At 43.8% G+C, this 25,805-nt stretch overlaps 1 protein-coding gene across 7 annotated transcripts in view; it reads right to left on the reverse strand.

Annotated features, from left to right (window-relative positions):
- armc3 (armadillo repeat containing 3) overlaps positions 1-25,805 on the reverse strand; it is a 212,604-nt gene that overhangs the window by 130,483 nt on the left and 56,316 nt on the right. For all 7 annotated transcript variants that reach the window (XM_072508495.1, XM_072508496.1, XM_072508498.1 and 4 more), the window contains one exon: positions 21,759-21,827. In XM_072508495.1, the coding sequence (XP_072364596.1) occupies positions 21,759-21,827 (69 nt within the window). The remainder of the gene's footprint in view (positions 1-21,758; positions 21,828-25,805) is intronic.

Raw genomic sequence — 25,805 nt, forward strand, 5'->3', positions numbered from 1 at the left:
CCATGACCAGCGCCCCCGCCCCTATAGGGCTCCCGTGCTCCCTCCTGCCCGCCATCCCCCCTTCACTGATCCACAGGAATGAAGCTCCAGAAGAGACGCTCCCAGAGTCCACGTCTGTACCCGCACCGGCGCCCTCACAACCGATGCCAGCACGGACAAGATCGACACCTGGGCCAGCAACAACGCCAGAGCTTCGGCGATCACAGCGCACAATGTGTGCGCTGGACCGGCTGAACTTATGAACCCGTCACCCTCGCCGGACTTCATTTCTTTAACAGGGTTGAATGTATTATGCCAATAAACCACCATTGTATTTGTATCTGTGCTGTTGCCCTTGTATTTGTAACTGTGCTATGCTGTTACCCTTGCGGGCTCCTCCTATGGGCCATTGTATGGCATTATCCATAGGGGAACATGTTGGGGCCTGTATGGGCTCCGCCCATGGCTCCTCCACTTGAAGGGAGGTATAAAGAGCAGTCGACCTGTAGGTGGTTCTCAGTATTGATCAGTCGCAGGCAGGCACTGTTCTAAGTTGATTAAAGCCACAGTTTACTTCTACTCCCGTCTCGAGTGAATTGATGGTCGCATCATCCAGGCGGTTGATGAGGGACAGGAAGTGAAGGATGTGTGCAAGCAGCCCATATAGGAAATCCCTCCAAGTGGGACTAAAGGCACAGTGTGACTTTCTGCAGGCGGTTCAAATTGTGGGCCCATGGTTCCTGAAGGAGGTTTCGGTCTGAACGTGGGTCAGTTCAGATGGGAGCCCACCGCATGCTTGAACTGCCTTTTCACCTTGAGTGCCATCAGGGCCAAACATCACAAGGCTGTGGATTGCTTTGCCCGCAAGCTGTAAAGAAATAGGTGTGTGATGCTCAATTTGTTGTGGCATTGGGCGGCACAGTGGCAAGCACTGTTGCCTCACGACGCTGAGGACCCGAGATTAATCCCAGACCCTGGTCACTGTCCGTGTAGAGTTTGAACATTCTTCCTGTGTCTGAGTGGGTCTCACCCCCACAACCCAAAGTTTATGTGCAGGATAGGTGGATTGGCCATGCTAAATTGTCCCTTAATTGGAAAAAAGTAATTGGGCACTCTAAATTTAAAAAAAAGTTGTTATGGCATTATCCAGCCCACTGTTCACCATCAATTACATTCCGAAATCTGATCACCCCAGCAGCTCAAGCACTCTCTTCCGCCAGCCACATGAACGGACTGTCTTTGTGGTACTTTGAGTATATTAATTGAATAAATGAATTTATAGCAAATGAACCGATTAACAGCTCCATAAAGGGGCACTCTAACAACAAAACAAAACACTAAAGGAAACTTAACATATTAAATAACGGTATTCCTGGGGTTGATGGGAGACTCCTGCCCTTGCAGCACCAACAGTTGCCAAAGGCCTCAAGTGTACCAGTCGCCACATGCTCCCTCACCAGGAACACCCAGTCACAAACACAGCCTCAGAGATGGGCAGACAGTCCAGCCAAACAGTCACACCACAGCCTTCTGCCTGGACCAATAAATGGCCACCTTGACCAAGCCCAGGAGCATACCCACGAGGTTCTCCAACCTGCCCACCTCCCTCTGCACCAGGTGATCAAATATCAGGAGGATGGGGCTGAGGGCAAACAAAAATCGAGGAGCAAAACGGTTTGATCCCAGTCCTTAATCAAACAATATCCATCACCTATATATCTTTAACAACATAATCAACAAATAATTAACAATAACTACTGAGAAATTAATTAACTTAGAAACTAGAATAGATTTCTTTCCTCATTCATGCTGAGAAACATACGTAGAAATTAGAAGCAGGAGGAGGCCTTTCGGCCTTTTAGCCTGCTCCGCCATTCATTGTGATCATACTGATCATCAAGTTCAATACCTGATCCTGCTTTCACCCCCATATCCCTTGGCCCCTTTAGCCCCAAAGCTATATCCAATTCCTTCTTGAAATTACACAACGTTTTGGCCTCAACTACTTTCTGTGGTAGTGAATGCCATAGATTCACCACTCTCTGGAAAATTCAGTGAATATGATAGAATGATCCATGATAAATTGCATATTCTGGTGAGATGTGGAGTCACGGGGAAACAGTCCAGATAAATCATAATCAATGTCATGGGATTATATTTGAGAATCAGTACCAATGTAGAATATTTTCCCAGGACTCCATAATGGAAAAAATTGCAAAAGGTCTGTGGAAAGCATGGGTTGCATCTTATAAACAATTATTCCATGTATTATGTCCAAACTAACAATCTTGCTCCTGTAAGACAATGTTACACCTAAATCCATGCCAATGGCCACTACCATTTAGTACTGTCAGTTTGTAGTGAATTTATTAACTTAATTCTATTTCTGGGAATATTCACATATCCCCAACATGGATTTCTTCAACACGACTTAATGTGTTACCTAAGCTCATGGATTTTGTGTAATTTGTGCAGCATGTGCTGAAGATCTGTGTGTGTGTGTGTGTGTGTGTGTGTGGTGGTGTGGAAGATAGCATCAACAAAAGGGAATTTATTTGTATTGATAAACTTCCATGCAATAAAATAATCTGCATTAATACCGCATGTTTACTGTAGACATACTTTATAGAAGTTTGAGATAAACCAAGAATAAACTGTAAAAAAGATATTTGAAGGGATATTCAAAATTTGTCACAATGCTTGAAGAAGGAAAATTCAGAGATTTGAATCTAAGGTAGCTGAAGGTGTGGCCACTAGAGATTGGAAGTGTCATGTGAGAGTGCCTTTGAGAAATGGATGTTTAAGCAATGTACCTTTAAGAAATGCAGTGATGTCAGAGTGTGGGTGGAGCTGGGCTTTAGATCAACCATTTTGCAGTTTTTAGTTTCAGTTTGAAAGAGCTTGTGTGTGTCTGTGTTTGCAGTGAGCTGGATTTGCTGTGATCTCTGCCATGAAAGACTATCTCTGGATCATTTGGGTGATTTAAACTCATAATAGTAAAGCCTTTAACCTGATGTGTTTCTGTTTAAAGGTGTTAAGTCTGATGGATGTTGAAAGGAATAACTGAAGGATTATTTAGTGTTGTAATATTTTTGGGGTTATCTTTGAAGTAAGGGGTGTTAAGAGATCCAATGTTTATTTAAGAGGTTAAGTTGAGTTCATGGAATAATCATTGTTTTGTGTTTAAAAACCCACGTGTCCATAATTGTAATCCGGCACCTGGAGAACAAGCCGTGTGCTCGGAAAAGCAACAAATACATTAAAGGGGGAGGTTGGTTGAACTCCATGATCCATTTTGGGGTTCTGAAAACGCCTCTCCCATAACAATCGGGGGCTCGAGTGGGATAAAAGTCTATCTACTGGATTGGCTTTTGTGAACTTAAAGACAGTGAAGGAGTGTTGCTTTTCCGGTGTGGTATTTTAGTTTAAGTGTGTTGTGGACAATGGCTCTTTCAGAGGATCAGAGGTTTTTGGGGGTGGACACGATAACACGTGATACCTTACTTTCAGAGAGTAAAAACAGACTGTTGGGTCTGGCAAAAACATTGCAGTTAACATTACCTGACAAAATGCGAAAAGATGAGGTAATTATGGCGGTAGTTAAGCATTTAAAGTTGCCTGAGACAGAGTTTGACTCATTCGAAATGGAAAAAATTCAGTTGCAAATTAAACAAATGGACCATGAGAAAGAGTAAAAGCGGCTTGAATACGAAAGCGAGCGAGAGAGGGGAAGAGAGAGAGAAAGAGAGAGAGAGAGAGGAAAAAGAAAAGGAGAAAGGAGAAAAGAAAAAATAGCCCTAGCAGAACAAAAAGAAAAAGAAAGGGAGATACAGATCAAGGAAAAAGGTAAAGAGAGGGAGTTTAAACTTCAGAAAATAGCCACGAAACATGACAATCAGTTAAAATTGGCAGATGTAAAGGGAAGCATACAGTTGGAGGATAGTGATGAGAATAGTGAGAAAGAGCATCATAGTCAAAGGCTTGGTGCGAGTCTATTTAAATACGTCCAAGCATTGCCAAGGTTTGACGAGAAGGCAGTGGAATCCTTTTTCATTTCATTTGAGAAGGTAGCTAAACAAATGAAATGGCCACAGGACATGTGGGGAGTACTGATTCAAACAAAGCTGATAGGTAGAGCTAGCAAAGTGTTTGCATCACTACCGGAGGAGGTATCTGGAACATATGAGGAGGTGAAGAAATCCATCTTAAGTGCATATGAGCTAGTGCCTGAAGCTTACAGACAAAGGTTTAGAAATTTAAGGAAAGAATTTGGTCAAACATACATGGAGTTTGAAAGGCTCAAACAGAGTAATTTTGATAGGTGGATAAGGGCCTTGAAATTAGACCAAACGTATGAAGTTCTCATATAAGTTATACTTTTGGAGGAGTTTAAAAATTCAATTCCTGATGTAGTGTGAACTCATGTGGAAGAACAGAGGGTTAAAACTGCGTGATTAGCAGCAGAAATGACAGATGATTATGAATTAGTTCATAAATCAAAGATTGGTTTCCGACATCAGTTTCAGCCGGTGAGGGATAGAAACTGGGGACATGAGAAATACTCAAGTGGTAAAGGGAAAGGTGATCTGATTGGAGACAATAAAGAGAGTGTACCTCAGATTAAAAAAGAAATCCAGGAGGGTGGAAAAGAAATGAAAAGTTTCAAATGTTTTCACTGTAATAAACTAGGCCATGTAACATGACAGTGTTGGTGGTTGAGGAAAAGCACTGGAAAGGCTGATGTGGTAAAACAGTATAAGACAGTGGGATTTGATAGAGTGGTAAAGGAAAGCCCAAGGGAAACGAAAGAGGTGCAAACGATTGTACAACCTATTCAAGAGGTAATTGATAAGAAGGCGCCAGTTGTCTTTAAAGAATTTACTTTTGTGGGTAAAGTTTACTCATGTGTATCAGGAGGAGCAGGTAAAGATTTCACAATTTTGAGAGATACAGGGGCTAGTCAATCTTTAATGGTAAGAGATGAGGAATTGTGTCGTTTGGGAAGAATGTTGCCAGAAAAGGTGGTGATATGTGGAATTCAGGGTGAGAGGAGTAGTGTTCCATTATATAAGGTAAGGTTGGAAAGTCCAGTGAAGAGTGGTGAAGTGGTAGTAGGAGTAATAGAGAAACTATCTTGTCCCCGAATACAGTTTATCTTGGGTAATGATATAGCTGGATCGCAGGTGGGGGTGATGCCTACTGTAGTTGATAAGCCAGTGGAAAATCAGTCAACTGAAGTGTTGAAGGACGAATATCCTGGGATTTTTCCAGATTGTGTAGTAACAAGGTCGCAAAGTCACAGGTTAAGACAAGAGGAGAAATCAAAGAGTGCAGATGAAGTAGAAGTGCAATTAACAGAAACGATTTTTGATCATATGATTGAATAGGAACAAGAACAGGTGGAGGATGAGGCGGATATTTTTAACTCACGAATATTGGCGGAGTTACAACAGAAAGATGTAGAAATAACACGGATATATCAGAAAGCATATACAGAAGAGGAATCTGAGAGTATACCAGAGTGTTATTACCGTAAATTTACTTAAATTCTTTACTAGATATGGACTACCCATAGAAATTTAATCGGATCAAGGATCAAATTTTATTTCAAAGTTATTCAATGAAGTTATGGACAGCTTAGGAATAAAACAATTTAAATCAACTGCGTACCATCCAGAATCGCAGGGAGCGTTAGAAAGGTGGCATCAGACATTAAAGACAATGGCGTATTGTCAAGATTATCCAGAGGATTGGGATAAAGGAATCCCATTCGTATTGTTTGCAATTCGGGATGCACCTAATGAGTCTACCAAATTTAGTCCCTTTGAAGTAATTTTTGGTCATGAGGCAAGAGGCCCATTAAATTGATTAATGAAAAATTGGTTGGTGAGAAATCGGAAATTAGACTATTGGATTACGTGTCAAATTTTAGGGAACGATTAAATAGAGCAGGTGAATTGGCTAGACAACGTTTGAAAGTTGCACAAAATGTGATGAAATGGGTAGCGGACAAGAAATCCAAAGTTCCTAGTTTTGCCAGTGGGGATAAAGTTTTAGTGTTGTTACCAGTGGTAGGGTAGCCTTTAAAAGCTAGGTTGTGTGGACCGTATCAGATTGAAAGGAAATTAAGATAGAAGGAAGACTCACCAAGTGTGTCATGTGAATATGCTTAAAAGGTACTTTGAAAGGGAAGGACAGAAAAAGGAGGTTTTAATGAATCTAACTCAAAGTGACGAACCAAATCCAGACGACTGTGAATTTGACATACCTCAAATTAAATTGGAAAATGAGGATGTTCTTAAAAATTGGGATGAATTGTTAAGTTACCTTCCAGCGGAAAAACGAACTGACCTGAAAGAGTTGTTGATATCACATGGGCAAGTTTGTAGAATTGGGAAGTACTAAAATGGCTATACATGATGTAGATGTGGGAAATGCTGTTCCGATCAACAACATCCATATAGACTTAACCCTTTATAATTGGCACAGGTTAACAAAGAGATTGAGAGTATGCTTAAAAATGGCATAATTGAAGTGGGTTGCAGCCAATGGAGCTCACCCATAGTGATGGTACCTAAACCAGACAGGATCCAACGGTTGTGTGTGGACTATCGAAAGGTGAATGCAGTTACAAGAACGGACTCTTATCATATCCCATGTTTGAAGGATTGCATTGAGAAAGTGGGCCAATCTGCTTTTAGTTCCAACTTCCAGACAGGGAAAGAACATTTAAAACATCATATGGAGTTCTTCGATCGACTTCAGGCGGCGGGTTTGGTGATGAACCTAGTCGAAAGTGAATTTGGAGAAGCCCGAATCACTTTCCTTGCGGAGTTTCCAATACCTTCAAGACAAAGGGAAATAATGCAATCTCTTAGCATGAATGAATTTGATCGACCCTTGGTGCAAAAGATTTGTGGCGTGATTACTCCACTGATGGACTTGCTGAAGAAAACTAAAAAAATTCAATGGACAGCGGACTTTCAACAGGCATTTGACTGCCTGAAAGCTGTGATCACCAATGCTCCTGCATTGGAGAAATGCAAGGGACTCTGTGGTCAGATTGAACTAAATTATCTGATTCTAAAGAGAAATGCCGAGGAGTAGAGGAATGGATGGATCGTGCAGAGCCTTTGTTCAAAGAGACTGTCAATCGAGAAGGATTTTGGTTGGAGGAAGAGGAACAAAGTAAAATGGACTATATTATTATACCTGTTTGCGTGTGTTTTTCTTTTGTGAAACGAAAAAGTATTTTTACTGTGTGCATTTCTTAGTGATGGTGCAAAAGTGAAAAATGAAACCATCTAGGAGTTGATGGTTTTTTTTTTTTCCTTGGGGGGAGGTGTCATGTGAGAGTGTCTTTAAGAAATGGATGTTTAAGCAATGTACCTTTAAGAAATGCAGTAATGACAGCGTGTGGGTGGAGCTGGGCTTTAGATCAGCCATTTTGCAGTTTTTAGTTTCAGTTTGAAAGAGCTTGTGTGTGTCTGTGTTTGCAGTGAGCTGGATCTGCTGTGATCTATGCCATGAAAGACTATCTCTGGATCATTTGGGTGATTTAAACTCATAATAGCAAAGCCTTTAACCTGATGTGTTTCTGTTCAAAGGTGTTAAGTCTCATGGATGTTGAAAGGAATAACTGAAGGATTATTTAGTGTTGTAATATTTTTGGGGTTATCTTTGAAGTAAGGGGTGTTAAGAGATCCAATGTTTATTTAAGAGGTTACGTTGAGTTCATGGAATAAACATTGTTTTGTGTTTAATAAATTTATTAAACTATTACACGTGTCCATAACTGTAATCCCAAACCTAGGGAACAAGCAGTGTGCTCTGTAAAGCAACAATAGCATTAAAGGGGGAGGTTGGTTGAACTCCATGATACATTTTGGAGTTCTGAAAACGCCTCTCCCATAACAGAAGCAAGAAGGGAAAAGAACCAGGGGGATTTTATGAACCAAGAGCGTGGGAAGGATAATATTTACAGCTGTTGTAGATTACAAGTTGGGAGGGGAGAGGTCACTGAGGAATTTAAAAACAAGATCATGAATATTATATGAAGGTTTTTGGGGACTGGCAGCTAAATATGAGTCAGCCAGGTCGAGTGAATGGTAGGTGAGAGTAAATGGCATGTCTTCGGATATTAGCATCAGGGTTTCAGGGCATGGGAGCAGGTCATTCAGCCTTCAAGCTCATTCAGCCATTTAACCACATCATAACTGATCGGTTAAGGGGGCAGCATGTGGCGCAGTGGTTAGCACTGGGACTGCGGCGCTAAGACCCAGGTTCGAATCCCGGCCCTGGGTCACTGTCCGTGTGGAGTTTGCACATTCTCCTCATGTGTGCGTGGGTTTCACCCCCACAACCCAAAGATGAGCAGGTTAGCTGGATTGGCCACGCTAAATTGCCCCTTAATTGGAAAAAAAACTGGGTACTGTAATTTAATTATTTTTTTTTAATAACTCATCGGTTACACAAATCAAATTACCCACTTTTGCTCCATCCCCTTGATATCCTCATCAAATCAAGATCTATCTGTGTCAGCCTTGAAAATTCCAATTTTGCACCATGATCCACATCCTTCTGGGAGAGAAAAATCCCAGATTTTTTGAATTTGCTCCAGAACAGCCAAATTATATTTTTAAATTTTGCCCTTTGCTCTTAATTCCCCCAGCAGAAGACATAGTTCCTTTGTTTAGCCCATCAACAACAACTTATATTTATATAGTGCCTTTAACATAATGAAACATCCTACAGCACTTCACAGGAAAATTATAAAACAAAATATGACACGAAGCCACTCAGTCATATGACCAAAAGCTTGGTCAAAGAAGAAGCTTTTAACAAACGTCTTAAAAGAGACAAGCAAGTTAGATGCGGAAAGGTATAAGTCGGGAATTCCAGCACTCAAGAGTCCCAGCAACTGAAGGAACTGCTCTAGTGTGTCGCAATATGTGGATATTGTAAGGAACATAAAGAATTAATGTAATGTTACTACACCCGTCACTAGATTGTGCTATAGAGCAACCATAGAAATATCGTATGCCTCCTTGACTTATGAGAGAGAGTGAAAAGAAGCCAGATAGAGTAGGTGTGAGATGGTTTAACTGATAGAATAATTTAGTATTGTAGAAGTTTAGTGTATTCTTTATTTATCTAATTCCTTAGTAAATATTTGAATTTTATGAAGTGTAGTGTAGTAAATTAGCTTTGATCGTTAAACACTGCTTGCTGTTCTTTGTCAACACTACAACCTTCACCATCCTGAAGAACAAAAACAAAGAACACATAGTACTAGGAGTGATTGCAAAAGGTTTTAGTTAGGTTTAGTAAGGTTAGTAAGAAGATTGTCGAAAAAAATATTTTGTTGAGACAAAAAATAAAACTTCAGGGAAAACCCATCACACTCTATAAGTCAGTCGCCTCTAGACACACCGAGTGAAAAAAGCAAAAAATGGAAGATCTTCAGACTCTGAAGCACTTCAAGACTATTAGTAAACTGGATGTGAATTGGAAAAGTTAAGCTGTATCTCTCAGCATCAGCTCTAGAGTCAGCCAGTGACCAGCGGAAAATTAGGGTTATTTCTCACTGCGGCTAGACCACAAGACATGAACTGTTTAATGTATTTCATTATGGAAATAGTGACGATCAGAAAAGTTTAATGCAGTAATGGAAATATTTGATCTGCATTGTAAAGCTCGAATTAATGAAACATATGAGAGATTTATGTTTAAGAAATGGGTACAAAAAGCAGGCGAATCGATAAGATTCTTTTGTCACGAGTCTCCATTTAAGAGCGCAGATTTACAACTTTTCAACGCTAACAGATTCCCTCCTCCATGACCAAATCGTGTTTGGTATAAAAAAGGAAAAACTTTGTGAGCGTTTGCTTAGGCAGCACAATTTATCGTTAGGAGATGCAATAAGTGTATGTCGAGCAAGTGAGCTTGCCGCGCGCGAGCCACTATGCTGATATACAGTCCCAGGAAAAATGTGCGAAAGAAGACAACGTGGCTGACGCCATTAATACTGTGGCACAGTTTTTTTTAAATGGGGTGCTGCAGCTAGCACCCATTTTGAAAATGACATAAGCAGCGTGGTGACATGTGAACGTTGTGACCAAGCCCTCCAAGGAACAAAATGTCCAGCATCGGGAAAGTTTGCACAAACTGTGGCAAACTTAATCATTACACTTCACAGTGCCGTTTAAATGCAAAAAATGCTTAAAGTAATACGAAAAGCTTTTTTAACAAGTGTGCAAAAGGATCAAATGGAGAAAAAAATTCTCATTCTGATGATGAAGCACAACAATATGATTTAGAAGAGACATTCTTTGTTGACTCAGTCAACAAGATTGATACTGCTGACAAACAACATTTAAAGCAGATATCATCTGTTCATGTGAAGAAAGATTGTAACATACCATTGAAAGTAAATGGGTCCAAAATATTTTAAGTTGGATACTGGAGCTCATGAAAATCTGATCACTGAATTAGACCTCTCTACAGTGTCCTCCTCCAATTGAAACTACTCAATGCCAACTGAGGGACTACAATGGTGACATCAATAGCACAAGAGGGTTGTGTTCTCTAACTGTAAGCAACAATGAAATCTACCTGCCAGTGCAATTTTAAGTAGTTGATGCCAATAAATCATCTCTACTAGGTGTTGATGCTTGGCTGATGCTGAATCTTGTGAAAAGGATTCACAGTGCCAATCGATGTGTTGGTTCACAGCAAGATGGCATAGAGGACATCCTTGCTAAGTTTCCAAATGTATCCACTGGTATGGGTATGTTACCGTTTATCTATAAAATGCAGCTTAAAGAAAATGCTACACCAGTAATACATCCTCAGAGAAGAGTACCAGCCCCTCTTAAAGAACGTCTCAAGTAGGAACTGGATCACGTGTAGAAACTGAACATCATATCCAAGATAACTAAACCTACAGATTGGGTTAGTTTCATGGTATGTGTGCGAAAGCCTATGCAGACCCAAACGATCTGAACAAGAATATCAGAAGAAAGCACTATCCAATTCCTAAACACCAAGAGATTACAGGTGAGATGGCACACGCAAAACTTTTCACTAAGTTAGATGCCTCAAAAAGATTTTGGCAGCTACAACTTGATAAGTCCAGCAAAATGCTCTTAACTTTTAATACGCCCTATAGAAGATATTGTTTCAGTCGCATGCCCTTTGGAATCAGCTCTGCCTCAGAAATTTTCCATAGAGCAATGGAAACCATAAAAGGGAGGACCAACCGGAGGCTGCAGGACAGGCGCAGCATCGAGGGTCCGGCAAGCCCGGTGGGCCAGGGAGGCCCTCATACTTGCCAGCTTCACATAGGATGAGGCCTGGTTTACGCACCCCCCCTCCCAATTTCCCACCCTCCAAGGGTCTGTATTACACCAATTCAGTGTGCTGGGACTGTGTCGGCACTGTCAGCAGGTCACTGTTGAGAGTAGGGTGTGATGATAACCTGTGGAGAGCAGGTGCCCCTCAATCTATGTCATAGGCTGACCCCTGCCTGTTTGCTGAGTGCTCGCTCACACCCATCACCTGCACGTGGTGTGCCCGGGTTTGGGCGGGGGGGGGGGGGGGGGGTGGAAGAGTGTTTCGGGGAAGGGGCAGCATGGGCTCGCCAGGGCACGGTGCTGGGCGGAGCCAGGTGCAGGCTCATGTGAGGGGAGGAGGGATGGTGCCAACTCACCTGTGCAGCCCAGTGTAGGTCGTTGACCTTCTTGCGACACTGGGTGCAAGTCCTCCTGGTCACACTGTCCAAGCTGAATGCCACTGCCGCTTCATCCCAGGCGGCACTGTCTGCCCTAGTGTTCATCCTCTGAGACCCTCAGCGGAACAGGACAACCCTCCTGGCCTTGATCGGCTTTAAGAACCCCCCCAGGTCTGCATCTCCAAATCGTTGGGCCAGTCATCTCGGCATTGTGGCTGCGAGCTGAGTGGGGTCGGCTGTGCAAGTGCAGTTTATGTGCTGTTCTACCTGGTTAGCGGGAGACTGGCGAGCGCAGTCCTGGCGAATCAGCTGGTGAGCCTTCATTTGCAGCCTGAAGCCTGTGGGGCCTCCTTAAGTGGACCAATTAAAGTTGTATTGCGGCGATGGTCTCGCCGGGCCGCGTGGCGGGACGTTTACAGCAGTTCCCACTCGCTACCACACTTAGAAACGTTTCGGAAGAATTGTGTCCTGTGCTTGCCTTCGGACAGCAGAACACAGACCTTTCAGCACCCGAGACATTGGTGGGACCTGGTTCGATTGGTTGGCTGGTGGTCAATGAATTGGCCAAAAAGGCTGTATTCTGCCTGGTAATAGGCGAGTGATTGGATCCTACCCGAGTGATATGATTTTTCAGAGAACGACGGAAAGCACAGGCGGATCCTGGATGCTAAGAGCAGCTGTTAGTGTCTGTTTCTCTCACTCTCTCTACAGAAATGCTGCCGATCTGCTGTTTTTCTGAACCTGCAAAGAAGTCTTGAGACCTGGATGGAACTACAGTGAAAATCATTGCAGACTGAAAGCCGAAACTTCGAACTGAAAGCCTAGATTGAAGAAAGCTGTGCTAGAGGACAACAATCCGAAACAAAGACTCTTATTTTTGACTTAATATTTTACAGCCCTCTTTTCCTCACTGTTTGTTTGTCTGTCTTGTGTGTGTGTATATATATATATATATTTATATATACACACACACAGATATATATTATAATATATATTATATATTGAGGGTGGGGCACGTTAAAGGGGGGGTTAGGAGCTATATAATAGTTAACCTGTTGCATTTGCTGCATATTTAATTATAGTTGTGATTCATAAAATTAATTGTGCTTAGATTTACAAACCTGGTGACTGCAGTTATTGGGCAGCCCAAGGACCAAAGACTTTGGGTGTTTTTTCGCAGAATATTTTGTTAATTTTAATTGTGTTGCGACTCTGGGTCAAGTGGGATGGAATTTACCACGCACTAGCCCAATGGGTCGTAACACTTGCCTCAACACAAGCTTATGCTTACGGAGGATAGAGGAAGCCGGCAAGGAGAATTTTGGAGTAATCAAGTCTGAAATTAATGGAAGGCATGGATGAAGGTTTTCATGTAGGCAGGCTGCAACAGGGAAGAGTTAGACAATGCTATTGAACTGAAAGTTGTAGTCTTTGATGGAGAAGATACGGAGTTGGAAGCTTATCGATATTGAGTTGGGCGGCACGGTAGCACAGTGGTTAGCACTGTTGCTTCACAGCACCAGGGTCCCAGGTTTGATTCCCGCCTTGGGTAACTGTCTGTGCGGAGTCTGCACGTTCTCCGTGTCTGCGTGGGCATCCTCCGGGTGCTCTGGTTTCCTCCCACATGTCCCGAAAGACGTGATGTCAGGTGAATTGGACATTCTGAATTGTCCCATTGTGTACCCGAACAGGTGACGGAGTGCGACGACTAGGGGCTTTTCACCGCAACTTCATTGCCTACAAGTAAGCCGACTTGTGACAATAATAAAGATTATTATGAACTCAAAATCAAACTGGCACACCAAGTCTGCAAACAATCTGATTCAGCCTGATTCAGGAAAGAGGTGGAATCTCTTGAAAGGGAGCAGATTTTAGCAGTGATTGAATCTATCTGCCCAAGCTTTAATTGCAAATGGTTAAGACTTATCCAGTACCAATAGAAATATAAGAATTCCTATGCAGAAAAAGACCAAGGTATGTCTAAAACACATTTTAACTCTTCAAATAATTATAACAATGGATTTATAGATTGGAAATCCATTTCTATCGATTTGTCTACAATACACTCAAGACATAATTTGCGGAAACCATCTCTGTGGAAAGTTTTGGGAACCACTGGAGGGGGACGAGAGCTAGAGGGCCTATCAGCCATGTTGAGAACTGGCCCATATCCCAGTGGATAGAGGCAGGCCTTGCAACCTGCCACCTCAGACCTGCTTTTGAAGTTGGCAGGTCAGTTTCCAGCCGGTGTCCACCTTGTGTCCACCTTGTTGGGATAAAAATATGGTGGATGGGGACAGCTAAGACAGAGGTAGGCCCGCGGAATCATGAAAACTCTTGACTACCAATTCCCTCAAAGACAAAAATCTGCCCCAAGCGTGGAACAAGACGACGATGAGGAGAATATCACAGATGTAAGAAAAAGCTAGATAAGTACATCTGGAAGAAAGGAATAGAAGGATATGCTGACAGGGTTAGATGAAGTGGGATGGGAAGAGGTTCATGTGAAGTATAAATGTTGATAGTGACTAATAGACATGTGGCCCGTTTCTGCACTCTAGCCCGTCAGTGGGAAATTTTAATATAGTTATTTACTTATTTTTTAATTTTTCCAATTAAGGGGCAATTTAGCGTGGATTTGTTTCTAGTACTTTTGCTGAGAGTTTACTTGGGATGCTTTCAGAATCACAGCAGGGTGAATGACACTTTGACTGCCTTAAATTGGACCCCAGGCTTCAATCAATTTGACCAGCAACTCACCAGCTTGAGAACCCTGTAACTGGACAGCAGGATGGGCAGCCTGCACTAGAGAGGGTTATAGCTGACAGGATAAACTACCATGACACAGGGTGAATAGGTAGAGGTTCAGTTTAAAAAGCAAAATGCTGCAGATGCTGCAAATCTGAAACAAAAACAGAAAATGCAAGAAATACTCAGCAAGCCAAGCAGAATCTATGGAGAGAAACTGTTGATATTTCAAACTGATAACTCTTCCACATATACATTAAAAGCTGAACTTCCTTCACATGTCCAAAAATCAGTGCTTCAGTAGATTCAAGTCACATCAGATGGTGACAAGACAGCTAGAGCCTCTGTGGAGAAGACCCGCTACTTGCTGGACCTCATGACCATGCATTACCAATGGCTGTCAAGGTCACCATAACAGCATGAATGCCAAAATACACCTGTGTGCAGTGCCTGAGACCAGTTGTCACAGAATTAATGGACCATCCAGAACCTGAATTCAAAAGAAGATATTAGATTTGAAGATAGCAGTAAAAGCAAGATGACTCAAAAATGTCATTCACCAAGTAACTATGCGAACTATGTTTCTCGGCACTCAGCTCAGCGAGGCCGGCAACACAATTCAACATCAATTGGTCCACTTAACGAGGCCTCACGGGCTTCTCGTTGCAAATGAAGGCTCGCCAGTTGATTCGCCAGGACCGAGATCACCAGCCCCTTGCCTTGGCTCTTGCACAGATATATCCAGGAAATCCTAATCTGTTGTTCACAAATGTAAATGACAAAGTCAGCAATTCTGTGGACTTTGCCTGCAAAGACGTCAGTCAGAATGAGTGGGCTGTAGGATAAGCATCTCTGGCTGGTAGCCCCCAGCAATATCAGACAAATGTCAATCACTTCCATTCTGTTAGTATGCAGCTCGTGCGTAACCACAAAAAGATAATTATACAAGTGTCACAAAATTCAAGCGGAGACTGTCATGATGCAGCAATTCAAGTTCCCTGATATCTTTGGACGAACAAGCAGACTGAAGGATGGGTGGTTGGAGATACCTACTTCAAATATTGCTAATGGCACTTGTCGTCTGCTGCTGACCTTTTCTCTTCTTCAGGTACAGCATCTGCATCTAACTGAACATAGCTTGGGGAGGCTTGCACCTTCCAAAATAGACTCTCCACTGCTACCCCCGCCAGCATAAAGTGATCTCGCTCGTGAAGTAAGCGTGATCAAGTAAAAATCCAACTATATGTCTAACTGACCCTGCTGAAGTGTGAATAACTGAGTTGGTGCATACTCTGCATGACCCCTATGATGGTCAGAAGGATCAGGTCCTCTGAGGAACCATCATTTCTGATTTGCAGCGACTGCTGCTGCATGCATGAAAGCACTGCCAGAGATAAAATACATGAATTAGCACTGACAAGGCAAACCATGTCGCAACTTATCATTATGATCATATTTGTTGAAATCACGTCAACAAGACTGGCTGTTGCATGACATAGGGGTCACAGTTATTGAATTGCATCATTAGATAACTGGGAGGTGCTCATCCCCAAAGTCAAGAACCCTTGTGCTCACTTCTCCTGAAACTAGGGAAAGAACAGATATTTGAGTGACTGTAGTGGTGTGTGTCCGCCTGAGGGTTGGAGTGCTTTTATTGAGGGTGACCATCAGGGTAAGGAATCAAATTGCATAAGCATCAAGATGAATGGCAGGTGTGGATGAATAGATAGAGAAGTGAGATGGTGCATAGAAAGAGAAGAATTGGGAGTAATTGCAAGATAAGGGATGCAAGGAGTTATGTGATAGAGTAGGCTTGATAACGCAGAGCGAGGATGGGGTGATGCATGCATATATAAGAATCATAGAATTTACAGTGCAGAAGGCGGCCATTCTGCCCATCGAGTCTGCACCGGCCCTTGGAAAGAGCAACCGACCTATGCCCACACCGCCACCCTATCCCCGTAACCCAACCTTTTGTGGACACTAAGGGCAATTTAGCATGGCCAATCCACCTAACCTGCACATCTTTGGACTGTGGGAGGAAATCGGAGCACCTAGAGGAAACCCACGCAGACACGGGGAGAACGTGCAGACTCCGCACAGTGATCCAAGCGCAGAATCGAACCTGGGACCCTGGAGCTGTGAAGCAACTGCGCTAACCACTGTGCTACCGTGCTGTCCTGTATGAAAACATGCAAAATACTAAACCTCTCTGATCTGGTTACAAACATACTTCCTGCATCGAATCAATGAGCATCACACAACACTCCTTGCTGTTGCAGGGCCACCTCCAGTTACATGTTATTTGTGTCAGCTGTAGGTTTCTTCCTCCCATTGCTGGGAAAGAGTATAATTTTTTAACTCTTCAACTTACCCTAATAATTCATTAAGCGGGATGTCATAGAACATACATTGCAGGAGGCCACCATCGAGTCGGCACCAACCCACTTAAGCCATCATTTCCACCCTATCCCCGTAACCCAATAACCCCTCCTAACCTTTATTTATCATGGCCGATTCACCTAACCTGCACATCTTTGGACTGTGGGAGGAAACCGGAGCACCCGGAGGAAACCCACGCAGACACGGGGAGAACGTGCAGACTCCGCACAGACAGTGATCCAGAGGGGGATCGAATCTGAGACACTGGCGCTGTGAAGCCACAGTGCTATCCACTTGTCACCGAACTGCAGTGCAGCTTTTGCCCATTTGGAATCCATTCTTAAACTTTCATTGTTATTTGCAACTTCAATTTCGCAAATTTCATCTTCCCATTGGCCCTTTAAATCCTGGAGTTACTGGAGTTAAATCCTGGAATACTGGAGAGGCCAGTATTCTGGCCTTTGCGTCCCTGGTAGCCTGGCGAAGGATTTTGCTATTATGGAAAGATGCGAAGCCCCCTAGTGTGGAAGCTTGGATCAATGACATGGCAGGTTTCAAGCTGGAGATGATAAAGTTTGCCTTGCGAGGGTCTGTGCAGGGGTTCCTCAGGCAGTGGCAACCGTTCCTAGACTATCTTGCGGCGTGTTAGGAGGAGGTCAGCAGCAGCAGCCCAGGGGCGGCGGGGGGGGGGGGGGGGGGGGTTCCCTATTGGTGCTTTTAAGTGTCATATGGGGGATTATTGTATATGGGGGAAATCCAATGTATAATTTTTGATTGTTGTGTTCTTGTTTCTTTCTTTTTGTTGGGGGGGTTGTTGAAAATCTGTTGATAAATTTGAATAAATATATATTTTTTAAAAAGGAGAACAGGACATTAACATCCAAGTTGGACGACCTGGAGAACAGATCCAGACAAAACGTTTGTGTTGTGGGGTTATCGACTGGGATCGATCCCTACATGTATTTCTCGGACCTGTTCCACAAAATAATGGGCGAGAACGTACTTCCATCCCCCCAGAATTAGACTGGGCCCACCATTCACTTCGACCCAAGCCTTGCTCTGCAGATCTTCCCTGTGCTGTAATCGTAAGGTTTCACAGCTTTAAGGAGAAGGATTTGCTGCTTTGATGAGCAAGAGAACACCGGGATTTTACATGGGAAGGCCATGCCATCAGATTGTACCAGGACATGAGTGCAAACCAAGCCAAGAAAAGGGACGCATTTAAAAAGTGAAATCTTCCCTGTACAAGAATGGAGTCAACTTCAGGATGATTTATCCAGCCCGCCTTCGTATAACATTCCGTGAAAAGGACTATTGTTTTGATTCACTGGGATGTGCAAATTCCTTTGTCCAGAAGCACAATTTGTTTTCTGTTTAATCTATTCTATGGCTCGTTGTATGGACAGTTTTCATTTCTGTTGTTTGGGTGTATTCTTGACAAATTTAGTTGAACTTAGGAGGGATTTCTGCTGCTTGCTCCTTACAATAACTTATTTCCTTTATTTTCATTATTACTATTTGGTGCAACTTTCAGTCGTCCTCATGGCGATCCAAGGTTTTTCCTCTCCACTTGGCAGTCTCTCTGCTACCACGGTGTGTCAGTTAGCGGGAACAATATTAAAGGGTTTTCTGCAGCTCATAATACTTTTTAGAATGAGTTTAGGGATTTTGTTGAGTTTTGTTTGGTTATTTGTATGTACTAGGTTAAGTTATTGTTTGCCACCATTCCATTTGCTTTTCGGCGTGGTTATGCTCGGCTGAGATGGCATGTTTGGGTTGTGGAGGAGCAGGATGGGGTGGGTTTTAGTTGTAGTTTGCTGATGGTGTCTACTGGTCTCTCATTGTCGAGTCACCGGAAGTGGCTCAGTGGCCATACTGGGTTGATCTTCATCCTTTGTTTCCCGATGCCCCTTCTTTAACACCCCTCCTGCCAATAGCTTACTCCGATTTGACAGTTGATGGGAGTCCCCCCCCAATCCGAGGGGAACGTTAGTGGTTTGAATGGCCCTGTGACACGATTGAGAGCATCCTAAATTCTGATTTTTTGGGGGGGAAGGAACCCATTTACCCGGTAAAGATCAGACCAGGCTGCACAAAAGATGGATTGGACAAGTTTATCATTCTAGTTTTAAAGCAGGGACAGAGGCATGGTGATTTTAATCAACAAAAGAGTCCAACGTTCCTCATCCCAGATTATGACTGTCCCAAATGGTCCCTTAGAATCGTATGCAGCTCCCTATTGACCAGTGGTTCCGTTCAACATCTATGCCCATAATTTTGTTTTCACAGTTTAACGCAGTTTTATTCACAATTCTCTTACTCAACAAAATATGAATCAGACTCACAGCTGAGCTTTGGGTTTTACCCGCACTTGGTGAAGGAGGCTGGCAGGCTACAGACACTTGATGTGGGTGTCTTCTCTGGGTTCGAAACCCAGGGTCCTTTCTTCTTGCGATGGTTGTGCCTGGAGGACTCCCAGGTTTTTAAATTCATTTATAGAATGTAGGTGTCGCTGGTTAGGCCAGCATTTATTGCCCATCCCTAGTTGCCTTAATTGGGATGATACAAAAATGTCATCAATTCTTTGCTGTCTTCCCTCACCAACCTTGACACACACCTGGTGGCGACCTGAACTGCCTTCTGGACCCAAAATTGGATCAATCAAAACCCAAATTTTGTCCCATCGGGAGTGGCCAGAGCTTTGCCATCCTTCTTGCTCAGATGGGATGGATAGACCCCTGCTATCTTTTACATCTGAATGACAGGGATTTCTTCTTTTTCTCTCATGTTGACCATGTGTACTCTCGTATTGATTTTTTCATTCTGGATAGGGCTCTCCTCCCATCGATAGTGGCGGCTGAGTACCCAGCAATTGTAATCACTGACTGCGCCCCAAATGTTGTTGGAGTCTGGCCACACCCAACGTCCACCCTGGAGGTTGGATACTACTTTGCTGGCTGAGCCTGTCCACCTCTATTGACGACTACATTGAATTAAATAGGTCTGACTCCAACTCCCCTTCCACATTGTGGGAGGTTCTTAAGGTAGTCCTTCGGGAGGAAATTAGTTCTAATAGAGCTCATGTGCTAAAGTTGAGGAAATTTGAACAGGAGCTGGAGGACTCCATTTTAGAAGTGGATCACCAGTACTCACTTGATCCCACACCGGAGTTATATACAAGCAGACAAAACTTGCAAACACAGTTTGAGTTACTGACCACCAATAAGGCCGCATGTCTGCTCCAGTGCTCCAGGCGTACTTTGAACGAATATGGGAAGAAAGCCAGTCGTCTTATAGCACACCAACGTAAACGCCAATTGGCCTCCCGCGAGATGACTCCAGGTACTCAACCCGGGCTGCAACCTCGTTTTCACCCCTCAGCAAGTCAGTGCGGCTTTTACATACTACTATTGTGACCTGTATAAACCTGAGCCTCCACAGAAAGTTGACCATGGATGATTTTCAGGACAGACTGCCCATCGCGTCTGTCGAAACAGTCAAGAGTTGTGAGTTGCCCCCCCCCCACACATTTAAGCCCTACGAGATTTTAAAATGCATTGGTCTTATACAGGCTGGTACGGTCTCTGGCCAGGATGGCTTTCCAATCGAGTTCTAGAAGAAATTCTTGGAACAGCTTACACCTTTGCTGTTAGATACGTTCTACGACTCCCTGTCTCGAAGTTCATTGCCTCCAGCCACAGTGGTTAGCACTGTTGCTTCAAAGTGCCAGGGTCCCAGGTTCAATTCCCGGCTGGGGTCACTGTCTGCCTGGAGGCTGCATGTTCGCCCCTCATCTGCGTGGGTTTCCTCAGGGTGCTCCGGTTTCCTACCACAAGTCCCGAAAGATATGGTGTTAGGTAATTTGGACATTTGGACAACTGGGCCCTACACTCGCAAGTGAAGTTTGGAGAGAGGCTATATGCAGGGTCAACTCCACGTCTCATGTGCCTGGTTGAGCCTAATTTAGTTCAAAGTGCTATATAGGACACACTTCACCACGGAAGGATGAGCGAGTTTTCCCCCGAATGTTGAGAACAGATGTGACCGCTGTTTGCTTGCCCCCGCAGATCAACGCATATGTTTTGGTCCTACTCCAGTTTCTGGGCTTCCTTTTTTAACACTGTGTTTATTATTCTCCAATTAGGTTTACAGCTATGCCCGGTATATTTGGGGTTTCGGACTCACTGGCAATTCACTCTTGGGTAGAGGAGGATGTTATTGCCTTTGCCTCATTGAAAGCACTGAGGCGGATTGATATACCTTCAATTCACCAAGAGGCCGAGACTGCGAGTGAACATAAGGCTTTATTAGTCGTGAACTTGCCTCGCAGAGTCAGTTGTGCAGATGAGTGCCACCCGCAGGTGGCCAGGTTATATATGGCCCCGGTGAGGGCGGAGCCAGAGGTGGAGCCCACCGGGGTTACAGTACAGTACCTGGAAGCAGCTCGTATCACCACTTCCAGGTCAAAGGTTACATTAGGTGGATACAACGGTTACAGTGTCATGCATTATGGTGATACATTCACCACATGGATACTGCTCAGTTGGAAGTCTCCCGCTCTGCCTATTGCCTCTAACTGGCTTGGGGAATTAATATCCTTTTTGTAGAAAATTAAATTTACAATCAGGGATTCTGTTGCGAGATTCTACCTGAGACAGCAATTTTCAAAGATCTAGACACTGTCAGCTGTTATTTTATTTTTCTTTGTTTTGTTTGTATTATTGGGATAATTTTCTTTTTGTTCTTATATTTGCAATAATTCTGGTTTTATACTGTACCTGTTTTGAATCGAAAATGTTTCTTGTGTTATTTGCAAGAAATTAAAACCTATTAAATATACAAATTTTTTAAAAGAAATTTATTCTCAGAATTGCATTATTTGTAGATTACTACTAATAAAAATGAAGCTTAGAATTACCATCTGGAGCTAGACATGCAATAATGGATGGTAGGAAATTCAACTGCCTCATTGATTTTCGAACTTCACCTGAAAAAAATTAAAATATCAGCATGAAGAAAATGAATCTACAGCTTTATGTCTCTTTATTCACTTCACCAAAGCAAGGCCATTGCACCTAAAGGCTATTTCATTTGAAGGTATCACAAATGATTTTTCAAAAAGAGAAAAAGGAGACAATTTTACAACATGGAACAAAGAATATGTCTCAATGCAGTGTTAAGGTGGCCAAAGATGCAATTGTGACTAAAGCTTGCTCCAACATGTTGATGACCAGATTCAATTCAGGCACACTCAGCAAGTTGCGTGAAACACACACCAGGGATTTGAATGCCTTAATCGTTCCACTAAAGCATCCGTTCAATGTAATATTGAATTTAATAACATTTCCATGGATTTCCCAAGCTCCACGAATCTAGCCCTTGGCACAAGAGTAAGGACACAGCAGCAACTCATGGGTCTCATTGAAAGTCAGGCAAGTGCTGCAATTATTACACCGTTTTTAAAAATTTCATTCATGGGATATGCTGGGTGCATTGATTTGATTTTGATTTGATTTATTGTCACATGTACCGAGGTGCAATAAAAAGTATTTTTCTGTGGATGAGGGAACGTACACAGTGAGTACATCGTAGACAAAAGAATAATCAACAGAGAACATTCTCAAATGATACATCGACAAACAGTGATTGGTTACAGTGCGGAACAAGGGGCCAAACAAAGCAAATACATGAGCAAGAGCAGCGTAGGGCATCGTGAAGAGTGTTCTTACAGGGAACAGATCAGTCCGAGGGGGAGTCGTTGAGGAGTCTTGTAGCTGTGGGGAAGAAACTGTTCCTATGTCTCGATGTGCGGGTCTTCAGACCTCTGTACCTTCTCCCAGATGGAAGGATCTGGAAGAAGGCAATGCCTGGGTGGGAGGGCTCTCTGATAATGCTGCGTGCCTTCCTGAGGCAGCAGGATGTGTATACAAAATCAATGTGGGGGTGTCAAGCTTGTGTGATGCGTTGGGCTGAGTTCACCATACTCTGCAGTTTCTTGCGATCTTGGGCGGAGCAGTTGCCATACCAAGCTGTGATGCAGCTGGATAGGATGATCTCTATCGCACATCTGTAGAAGTTTGTGAGAGTCGATGCAGACATGCCGAATTTCTTTAGCTTCCATTGGAAGTAGAGACGTTGTTGGGCTTTCTTGACTGTTACATGAGTGAACCAGGATGGTGACCCCCAGGAACTTAAAGCTATCGACCATCTCCATTTCAGAGCGATTGATGCAGACTGGAGTGTGTGACGTGCTACGTGTTTGGTTGAAAGAGGATACTGCCCTCCTTGTCATTGGATTTGGAGGATCTTGTGACAGTACCTGTCCCGTGCTTTGAGGTGCCTGCTGTAGGTTATCCAAGTCTCCAATGCATATTGGATTGTGGAGGTCACTGCTGCTCATGTTTTATAGCCTGGTCCATAAGTACTCTTTTCTTCCATTGGCCTAAGCCTGAGCTGACACAATGGAGGCAATGAAGAATGTCATCATCAATGTCTGCCTTCATTATGGAAAATGGTTGTCGATCTTAATCAATGGGAAGGTTTATAGGGTATCCTCCTCAAATTTGACTACCCTCAAGAATTTGTGGCTATCTTCCACATACTCCAAGAAGAGGATCGTTATGAATTGCTCGAGAGGTTGGTTGTGAGGCACATCAACTCAGTACGCCTAGAATGCCTTGATCCACTACAATTCTCATACCGCCACAACCAGTCCACAGAAGATGCCATCTCCCTGGCCCTATACTCACCCCCGGAGCATCGAGACAACAAGGACTCCTACATCAGACTCCTATTTATTGACTACAGCTCCACCTTCAACACCATAATCCCAGGCAAGCTCATATCAAAGCTCCAAAACCTAAAACTTAGCTCTTCCCTCTGCAACTGGAACCTCGACTTCCTGACCCATTGACCACAATCAGTAAGGATAAACAACAACTCCTCCTCCACGATAGTCCTCAATACCGCAAGACTGCCCTACTATACTCCCTATACACACCAAAACTGTGTGGCAAAGTTTGGCTACAACTCCATCTACAAGTTTGCTGATGACACGACTGTAGTGGGTCGGATCACAAACAATGATGTGTCAGAATGCAGGAGAGAGGTAGAGAACTAGTGGAGTGGTGTAACGACAACAATCTCTCCCTCAACATCAGCAAAATTAAGGAGCAGGTCATTTACTTCAGGAAGTGAAGTATCGTATACACCCCTGTCTGCATCAATGGTGCCGAGGAAGAGATGGTTGACAGCTTCAAATTCCTAGGTGTGCACATCACCAACAATCTGTCCTGGTCCACCCACATCAATGCTACGACCAAGAAATCACAACAGAGCCTATACTTCTTCAGGAAACTATGGAAATTCGGCATGTCCGCATCAACTCTTATCAATTTTTACAGATGCACCATAGAAAGTATCCTATCTTGCTGCATCACAGCCTGGTGTGGCAACTGCTTGGCCCAAAACCGTAAGAACCTACAGAGAGTCGTGAACACCGCCCAGTCCAACACGTGAACCTGACTCCCATCCATTGTCTCTGTCTACATTTCCCGCTGCCTTGGGAAAGTGGACAGCATAATCTTTTTTTAAATGTATTTTATTCCAAACATTCAAAAGTACAAAAGCATAAATGCATTGAAGAACATTCTCCACATCTCACAGTTTGTGCAAGTTCTTTCCCCCTTTTCATCCCATCCTATCTACCCTGCCCTGCCCCCCTAGCACCTCCTCCCATTTCTCCTTGATCCTCACCACCTGCGCTCCCTCAGCCAACTGTATACATCCCCAATCCTACCCTCCCCTTCCCTTCCATGTCTCGAACCCAGAGTGAAACACCTGACCCACCCAGCCCTTTCTCAACCTGACCTGATCCTTCACCCGGAGGTGCGTCTCCTGCAGAAAGACAACCCCCCCCGTCAAGCTCCTCAAGTGCGTGAATACCTGGAACCTCTTTACCGGCCCGTTCAGCTCCCGTACGCTCCGTCTTACGACCTTACCAGAGCTTGCACCTCCACTCCCCTCTACTGTCCGCCATTCTCCCCTTCCAATTCTGTCCCCTTTAATTTCACCGTAAACCGGGCCCATCCAAGATGGCCCCCTTCTCCATCCATAACCCGTTCCTATTCCAACCCTGCTAAGTCATGTCCCTCCTTTCCCCACCTCCTCCCAACCCCATCCCACATGGCCAGCCTCCGCAGCCACACCTCCACCTCACTTCTGTTCGCCAGAATTATCTGCCAGCGTGGCAGCTCTTACACGAAGGCTCCTCCTATCCACCTCTCCAGCCCTCGCCGTACCTTCTCCTCCTTGGTCTGTGCAAATGGCTCCCTGTGGAACCACCCTTCCCCACACAAACAAAGACACATCAAAAACCACAGGTCATCCCCTCCAAAAAAGAAAACACACAAGTGGTCGGGGGGGGGGGGGTGCAGTTGCCCCATTACAAACTTATTACCCATTAGCAAACAATCACAACAACAAAATTACCCGAGAAGAAATCCCCCCACCCTCCAGCTCTCACACTACCCGCATCTTCTGAACTCTGTTGTTCCAGCTCCTCTGTCTCCCATCAATGTTCAGTTGGGTTTCAAAATAGTACTTCCGGCCTTCGAAAGTCACCCACAGTTTCGCCAGATACAGCATCCCAAACCTGGTCTGCCTTCAGTAAAGAACCATTTTGGCCTTGTTGAACCCAGCGTGCTTTTTCACCAGATCCGCTCCAATGTCCTGATAGAATCGTACTCTGTTCCCCTCCCATTCGCAGTTCTGCTTCTCCCTGGCCCACCGCAGGATCTTCTCCGTCTTCACAAACTTGTGGCGCCTCACAATCACCGCCCGTGGCAGCTCCCGCACTCTTGAACACACACCAACAGACTCAAAAACAGCTTCTTCCCCGCTGTTGCCAAACTCTTGAGTTCCTCTTATGGACTGAATTGATCGCTCCATGCATCTTCTCTGCTGA

The sequence above is a fragment of the Scyliorhinus torazame genome, chromosome 6 (assembly GCF_047496885.1).
Source record: "Scyliorhinus torazame isolate Kashiwa2021f chromosome 6, sScyTor2.1, whole genome shotgun sequence".
NCBI lineage: Eukaryota > Metazoa > Chordata > Chondrichthyes > Carcharhiniformes > Scyliorhinidae > Scyliorhinus > Scyliorhinus torazame.